The sequence below is a fragment of the Terrapene carolina genome, unplaced genomic scaffold (assembly GCF_002925995.2).
Source record: "Terrapene carolina triunguis isolate 2854851 unplaced genomic scaffold, T_m_triunguis-2.0 Scaffold789, whole genome shotgun sequence".
NCBI lineage: Eukaryota > Metazoa > Chordata > Testudines > Emydidae > Terrapene > Terrapene triunguis.
This window is the reverse complement of record NW_020665140.1, coordinates 105,809-114,668: the sequence shown is the minus strand read 5'-3', so window position 1 is coordinate 114,668 and position 8,860 is coordinate 105,809. Positions and strand designations below refer to the sequence as shown.

Below are 8,860 nucleotides of genomic sequence, written 5' to 3'. Positions count from 1 at the left end.
CTAATTTGAATTACTTCATACACGCACACAAGTATAGATAGATAGATAGATAGATCTAATTTGAATTACTTCATACATGCAAGCACATAAGTACAGCCATATTAGTAGCCAGTAAATACACAACACAAACAGAATGGTGAAGAAGAGGCCAAATTTCTCGGCAAGTACATCATAATAGTCTCATAATCTTATGAGGAGATATTTACTGTCCACGAAGAACATATAGGGGATTACTTTTATGTTCTCATCCAAAACATCTACAAATAGTTGATCATGTGGTGGTCAATTGATTTATCTTGGAGAGATTAAATCAAATTTGATGACTGAGCCAAGGGATTACCCCATTTTTCTCTACGCTCCCTCCCAAAAACACCCCAATCAGCTAGCTAACTTGAAATGAAAGTGTGAAGTAAACCTCAATGTGCAGGAATTTAAACATGCAGGGAGGAATTTTCAAAAGGGCCTAAATGACTTAGGGCTTGTCCACATAACAAATTACTACGCTGCAAATCAGGATGTGAATCTACAGCACTCCAACTTGCCCTTAAGCAATGATACGGATGGACACTGCTACAGTTCAGTGAAAAGCATGAAGTGCCCTTAGATGCACAAGTCCCACTGAAAGTCAATGTGCTCCTAAGTCACTTATGAGTTTTTGAAAATCCTAACCACAATTCTAACTACTGTAATTAAAATCATAAGGAACAGAAGGTTACTTACCCTGTGCAGTAACAGAGGTTCTTCGAGATGTGTCCCCTTATGGGTGCTCCCCTGTAGGTGCGGTAACACCTCCTGCGTCTGGGATCAGAGATCTTCTGTAGCAATGCCCATTGGGCTGCACATGCGCTCCTCCCCATCTCACACCATGAGCGGTGTCTGTATAGCATTGTGAAATCCAACTGCCCTCAGTTCCTTCTCTACCACAGAGTCTATCTTTAAACTCCAAAGCAAAGAGGAGGAGGGGAGTAGTGGAGCACCCATAGGAGCACACATCTTGAAAAACCTCAGTTAGTGCACAGGGTGAGTAGTAATCTTTTTTTCAAGCATGGGTGCTCCACTATAGATGACTGTAGATGTGTGCCCATGGACAGCGAGCAAGTGGAATGTGTTCAAGTTCCAGGTGGGGGTCGCAGTTTGTGTCATTGGTAGCAAAAGAAGAGGAACTCCAAGATCCATTTAGAGAGACATTATTTGGATATGATCTTTGATCTCTCTGCAACGGAGAGGAATAAGTGTGGCGATTGTCTGAAAGATTTGGTTCTGTCAATGTGAAAGGTTAATGCTCATCTGACATCCAATGTGTGCAGCATGGCTTCATGTTGGTTGCCATGTGGCTTCGGGAAGAAAGAAGGAAGGTGGATAGGTTGCTCTAGGTGAAAAGAGGGACGGCATCTTGGGTAAGAATTTTGAGTGTGGTCATAACATGACCTTGTCTTTGTGAAAGACTGTGTACGGAGGGTATGCCATGAGAGCACCTATCTCTCCTACCTCTCAGGTGGATGTGATGGTGATGAGAAATGCTGACTTCATGGATAGGTGGGTGTAGGAGCACGTTGCCATGAGTTCAACTGGAGGGCCTGTGAGACAGTGCAGAACTAGGTTGGTATCCCAGGGTGGGGGTCACATATTTGAAGGTAAAGGTTCTGAAGGCCCTTGAAGACTCTTTTTGTGATGGGGGGGGGGATAAATATGGAATGACCTTCTATCTTGGGGTGGATTTCTTGTTCAATGACAGGTGATCTAGAGACTGAAGAAGACAGAGATCGTCTTTGTGTCTGCTTCTGCTCCGTGGGCCCCTGGGTCCCAATAGGGCCAATATGGAAGAACTGGCATGTGAGGTTGCATCCATGGGGGTCCATATCAGGTACCTGGTTCAGTTCTGGTCACTGGGTATCGGAGATGAGAGGATGGTTCTCTGTGTGTGTCTGCTCTTAATATGATGGAGGACTGCATGCAGTGGAGTACTCCTCTCCTTCCTCCTCTTCTTCCTCACTCAAGAACGTCCTCAGTTTGGAAGTAGAGTGCTGTTGTGTCTCTGGAGAGTAGGCATGAGGTGCAGGGAATTCACTGTGGAGAAGTGGCGACTCTGGCGTATCAGAGACTGAGAGTCTCTGGGCTATCTGAATGCCTGTGGTACCAGCAGGAGCATCATCAGCACCAGTGGTGGTGCAGTGGTTGAGGGCATAGCCAGTGCCGACGGGGGAATGCATTCTCTTGAGTGGCCAGTAGCTGTTGCCAAGGGCTTACTTGGTGCTGAAATCTTGCTCAGTGCTGGATGTTTAGTCGGTGCCGAAGCACTCAGGATTATTTTTGTTGAGGTGGTCAGTGCCAATTTTGAAAGTTTTACACTGTCTTTTGCAGTGCCATGAGACAGTATTTCCGCCTGTAGTCCCGCCCTTTTAGGGTCCTTGGACCTATCTTTTGTGCCAGTACCAGAGATGCCTGGATAGTTGCGAGAGCCAAGTCTCACCCCTGAGGACATTGGGGCTACAGACCTCTCCAGGGATGCTTTTTTTCTGAGGTGGCTCCTTAGAGAGTGAGCTAGTGGCCCTTTTCTTTTCATCTCAGTGTAAAAGTGTGGATTTTCTCTTGGTAGTGCATGGCGAGTGAGGGTCGGCTGATGACTGTGCCAATGGTAAGCGCCACATAGGCAAGATATCAGGGCCAAAGTCTGAGGCTGGTCGCACAGAGCTCTCTATGAGTAGAAGTTTTAGCCTCAGTTCATGGTTCTTTCTTTACCAGGCTTTCAAGTTGAGGAATTGGGTACACTTCTGAGAGACATGTCCCTCACTGAAGCAGCATATGCACCGTGAGTGACCATCGGTCATGGGGATGGCCTCACGGCAAAAGAGGAGATCCAGGCATAACCCGAGCAAGGAGAGTTTCCCAATCAGGAAGAGCATAGAAAAAAGGAAATCTACTCTAAGCTAAAGAGTAATAGGGAGAAAAGGGCAACGGGGTTTTTGTTTTTTAGGGGGAAGAAAATTAAAGGAAACGGCTGGTATCTACAATTAACTATAATGGAAACACTACTATTACTAAAGGCTAGGGATGGTTGAAGGACTCTGCTCAGGATTCCATCACAGATCAAAGGTGGTTGAGAAGGAAGTGAAGACATTTGGACCACACAGCACTATATAGATGCCACTCATGGCACAAGATAGGGAGAAGCGCATGTGCAGCCCAACAAGCACTGCTATTTAAGATCTCCCAGGCACAGGAGGCACTATCACACCGACAGTGGAGCACCCACGGGGACACTACTGGAAGAACAACAAATGTTCAACCATGGGTTCCTAAAGTTAGGCACCCAAATCCATATTTTGTCATCTAAATAAAAAATTGACCTACTTTTCAGAGCACTTTTCACCATTGCAAACCACTGACTTATTGAGGAGCTAATTGTGCTCAACACCTCTGAAAATCAGGCAGGCAGGCTCTTTAGGTGCCTAAATATGGTTTGGCACCTAAATTTAGGCATCCAAGATATTTTATTTATACCAAGAATTTTGGTATAAGCACACCACTGAAAAATTATCTCTAAAATATACAAAATATTAGAAACAGAGGCGTAGCGAGCGCCCTCCGTACCCTCCGACCGGAGGGGGCCCCGCAAGGAAGGGGGCCCCTAAAAGTGGCAAAAAAAATGTAAGGTATAACTAGGTAAGTGACATTTATTGACGCTATTGCACAATCCATGTCGGTTTTACTGACAAAACCGTGAAGTTATTATGACATATCATAATGCTATTGGCTACATCAGTTGTCTGTCGGTCAGTTTCGAATTTTAGTTGGACCCATTCAAAGAATGTGTATTTGCGTTCATAATGGCGGTCGGCGGATAAATGTTATTAATTTAGTTGTTTAATTTTTTATCGTTTGAAATGATTCGTTTCCAACGCAGAAGCGTGCTTTGTGATGTCTAAGAGAACTGTGACAGATAGTCCAGCTGCTGCCGGGAAAGAAGTATCTGAATCTGAACTACTGACTGATGATCCAGGAGATTGGCCGTCTATAATATCGGACAGGCAAGTGTGTGACATTGTTGCACGTGGCCCACCGCAGCAGAATGAAAGTTACGAATTTCCATTTAACGAGGAAAGACGGAGGTTCACAAGTACTCATTTCTATCGAACCATGGCAAATGGCGAGAAAATAAGACGTTCATGGTTAATGTACTCAGTTCAGAAAGATGCCATTTTTTGTTTTTGTTGTAAATTATTTGGCACTGGCGACATACTGCTACGTCGTGGAACATCTGCTTGGAAAGCACTGTCAAAAAGACTTCAGCAGCATGAAACAGGCAAAGGTCATCAAGACTGTATGGTGAAATGGTTTGACCTTCGGTCAGGCATAGTAAACCATACATCTATTGACCAACTCGAATTGCAGGCTTTTCTGAAAGAAAGAGATTTCTGGAGAAATGTCAAACGCATGGTTGATGTCGTTATTTTCTTGTCCGAAAGAAACTTGGCATTTCGAGGAAGTAATGAAAAGCTCAGCAATCCTTCGAATGGCAACTTTTTGGGACTGTTTGAATTGCTTGCAAAGTATGATACTGTCCTCAGCGAACTTTTACCGAGGATTAAGAAGGCAGAGACACATGTTCAGTACCTCAGTCCACAGATCCAAAACGAGCTGATTCAACTTGTTGCCAGTAACATTCAAGAGGCCAACATAGCGCAGCTTAAAAAAGCAAAATATTATTCAGTTATTTTGGACTGTACTCCCGACGTGTCACATGAAGAACAGATGTCTGTGGTGTTACGCTTTGTTGAATGCAACAGTGAAGATGGTGTCAATATTCATGAAGCGTTTCTTGGTTTTCTTAATGTTCATGATACAACTGGCGAGGGCTTATTGGAAGCGTTTCTTGAAAAGGCAAACAACTTAGGAATAGACACTGCTGACATGAGAGGCCAAGCTTATGATAACGGCGCAAGTATGCGAGGAAAGAATAAAGGAGTTCAAGCCCGCATGCTAGAAATAAATGACCGTGCGTTGTATGTACCATGTGGAGCTCACACTTGGAATCTTGTGATCTCAGACGCGGCAAAGTCATCGAAATATGCCGTTGACTTTTTCGGTGTGATTAACAGAATATACGTTATCTTTTCTTCTTCACCTTCACGTTGGGATATACTTCAAGAACATATGCCAATATCTGTTAAAGGGTTATCGGACACTTGTTGGGAGTCGAGAATTGATGCTGTGAAGCCATTGCGTTATCACCTTGAAGAATTGTGCAATGTTTTGTCATCTTTGCGAGAATATGCACTCGAAAAGAAAGATGGCAATACAGCAACAGAAGCCGGTGCGCTTTTAGACCATGTTACTACGTGGCCTTTTGTTCTGACTGTGTACACGTGGTACGATATACTATTTCACGTCAATAAATCCAGCAAATTAATTCAGTCACCAGATGTGTCAATTGACGTACTGCAGGCAGAAGTCGGTGCTACAAAGAAGTTTTTGGAAGACTATCGAAATACAGGATATATCTCTGTGGTCACAAATGCACGTGAAATAGCAGAGCATATGGGTATTGAGCAGGTGTTTCCAGAAACCAGGGTGCGACGTAAGAAGAGAATGTTTGATTACGAATGTGCTGATGATTCGAGTCGTCTTTCTGCCGAAGAAAAATTCAAATCTCAGTTCTTTCTTGTTTTCACTGATTAGGCCATATTTCTGTTTCGTCGCGATTTGACCAACTCGTGGAGTGGTATAAGTTGTTTGGATTTCTGTACAGCGCTAACAGCCTGAAGCAGTGTCACAGAGAAAATGAACTGGAGAATCACAGCAAAAATTTTGAAAGAAAAATGGGAGACATTGATGCCAACGAACTCATAATGGAATTGAATCGTTTTATTTATGTCATCGAGAAAGAGAGAGGACTTGTCACGGCAAACAATTTTTTAACGTACATATACAAGAACAGGCTTCAGGAGATATATCCGAATCTTTGCATTTGCATCAGAATTCTTCTGACCACACCAGTTACTGTCGCTGGTGCTGAAAGGAGCTTCAGCAGAATGAAACTGATCAAGAATATCCTGCGCTCAACTATGACAGATGACAGGCTTTCTGCGCTTGCAGTTATCTCGATCGAAAACAAGATTGCCAGATCTCTGGACTATGACGCATTGATTAACCAATTTGCGGAGAACAAGGCTTGAAAGAAGCGCTTTGCGTAAATACGGAATACATGTACACTGTAGGCCTATGTATACATAATATGAACCCTGTATATTGTATAAAATAAATACCGCATTCCAGTTTCTGCATTGTAAGGGGCCCCGCCCGGACATATGTTCGGAGGGGGCCACGTTCTTTGTTGCTACGGCCCTGATTAGAAATGTTCCTCTTGTAATAGCAAATGTTTAACAATTTTCAAAAAATAAACATGCAGAACTATACAAGATTATTTTCTATATGTTTTTAATAAATGTACTTTCTAGTTCATATATTTGATGGAACACAAAAAATGAAACAGGAAAACTGAATAAAGTTATACTTACTTATAAAGGTTCTGAAGACACACACTCCTTGAATCTTTGCTCTCATTTAGCAATGATTTTTACATAAATTCTTGATGCATTTGCATAACTTTATATTTTACAGATTACAATAAATATAGTAAACCACATGCAGAAAAATCCTTAATATATATGAATTTTCAGAAAAGGAAAAGCCACTCTGATAGCCTGCTGAATTAAAGTCACTCTAGCAGCCTTCCTAAAAGAGCTTCCATGAAGTTGTTTAAACTAAATGGATGGAGAGTTTATTTAGATTCCTCTGTCTTTTGGGACACATGACAACATTTTTGGTGAGTAAAAATAAAAATTAGATGTATGCCATGCATGGAACAGACCAACTGTGGCTTGCATAAGATGTTGTTTGAGGAAGGAAGTAAATATGAATGGAAGGAGAAGATAGTGAATGAAAGGGATGACAGGAAAAGAGAAGGAAAGGAAATTAAAAAAAAAACATGACCATACATTAAATATGATAAAAAAATCATCAAAAGATACAGTCTGCAAATTCAAAGTGTAACTCTATATCAAAGTTTCACTCTTACAATTTATGATGTCACCAGAACCTCTCAATGAAAGCAGAGTGTCATAATTCATAGCTACCTCATTTATTCTCAGTACAGTGTAATAATCTTTCTTTTCCTCAGCAATTGACAGCTGAGGTTTTGTGGGATGGGTGGTAGATTGTGATTTAAGAGCTTACTCAGTCAGTTATTCAGCAGAGGTCTTTTGCAGACTGTACGTTTTGTATTCGCTCTGAGTTTTTCCTTAAATTTTAAGAGTCATATTCCAAAGATCTGAAATGTAGTAGATGACCACATAGTCATGAAATATAGCCCCTGATGTGCTAGTAGCTGTGAACTCTTAATTAGCAGTGGGATTATGGTTATATTCAATTATTCTACATATATTCTTTATACATAGATTAAAGAGGCAGCTGTGAATAGAAGGATTATTATAACTCCATCAAGGGATTTTGGTGATATCATAAAGTATGGAAACAAATAGTCTTGTAGTTGCTAGAACACTGAGATGGCATCAGATCCTTGTTTCATAAATTGGCTGTTTGTTATTTTGTATTGCAGGTGGTGCTCATAGCCTGTGGCTGCCTTAGGATTTCTACTGTACAAGGCCTTTTCCAGTTTTTAAAAACGTTTTCGAAGTTCCATTTCTGGTGCTGAAAATGTCCAGGTTTAGTTTCTGCTCAAAAATAAATATTGTGGAAAGTCTAAGCAAGAACTCTTCAGCTATTTTAGAGAATGAAGAGAGTGAAAATATTTACCATTATAAAAAAAAAAATCTGCAACTATTTTTAACATCTCAGAAGAAAGGGATGGAAACTTCAGATTTGGCACAGATATGTCAGATTATACATGTACCTTTCAATAGGTGCGTGAAAACACATTTTAATTTGGCAGTTAGAAGAATTTTTAAAAACAATCTTTGTACATGTGCACTGATTTTACATAGCCACAAGAAATTTTCATTCACCACCTCCCAGTGTTATATTCACATAGGACAAACCTGATTAACGGGTGTAATTTGAAAGGTATTTACTGTCTGTGAAAGTGCAGATGGAGCCTCATCCATATTTTATTTGGAAATGAGTAAAAAATAAAGTGGGTTCATGTATGCATGTGTTTATTTTTATATACATGCATACATTATACACTCCTACACATCCCTAAATATATATGCATATCTATCTATATCATAAATATGTATACTCACACACATACAATTCTACATATCTTTCTATACATATATATACATACGCACACACATCAAAATACAACACAGAGAAAGAAAAAATCATTTACTAATCATGGCTCACAGTACAATTATAATCTCTTGCGGATTATGCAGCTATTTACTTTTTCATGCAACTTTGACCAAGAAAGTACAGAAGAAAGAAAAATATGCTACTGGCACTTACTTTGGACTGTGAAAGAAAAGGAGCACGTGGAACTTCATTTCCATTTTGTGATATATTCTCCACCTTCTGAAACTGACTTTTTATTTCATATTGTCCAGGTCCTGGAACACCCTGAAGGACATCAAAAGAGAAACACTTAACATCCATTAGAGAAGTGCCCACAAGTACACTTAAGGCCAGGGGACAACTAGTTAAATATCTGAACCAAACTCACTGGGTTAAAAGTGACCACTCTCTATGAAATTATGGACACTTCATTAAAAGACAAACCTAAAGCAACTGTTAAACAGCTAATAAAGAAAACAAGTAAAAATCTTGTGACAGAGTTTCCAAGATCTCAAAAAAAGATCCCCTGCAACTTTGCTGCCCTCTACTGACAGAGCTCAGTACT

At 40.8% G+C, this 8,860-nt stretch overlaps 1 protein-coding gene across 1 annotated transcript in view; it reads right to left on the bottom strand.

Annotated features, from left to right (window-relative positions):
- The window catches only part of STPG2 (sperm tail PG-rich repeat containing 2), a 415,406-nt gene that overhangs the window by 324,783 nt on the left and 81,763 nt on the right, over nucleotides 1–8,860 (bottom strand). The window contains exons 7-8 of the mRNA XM_026660500.1: nucleotides 8,470–8,580; nucleotides 4,615–4,686 (exon numbers count right to left, since the gene is read on the bottom strand). Coding sequence (XP_026516285.1) covers nucleotides 4,615–4,686; nucleotides 8,470–8,580 — 183 coding nt within the window. The remainder of the gene's footprint in view (nucleotides 1–4,614; nucleotides 4,687–8,469; nucleotides 8,581–8,860) is intronic.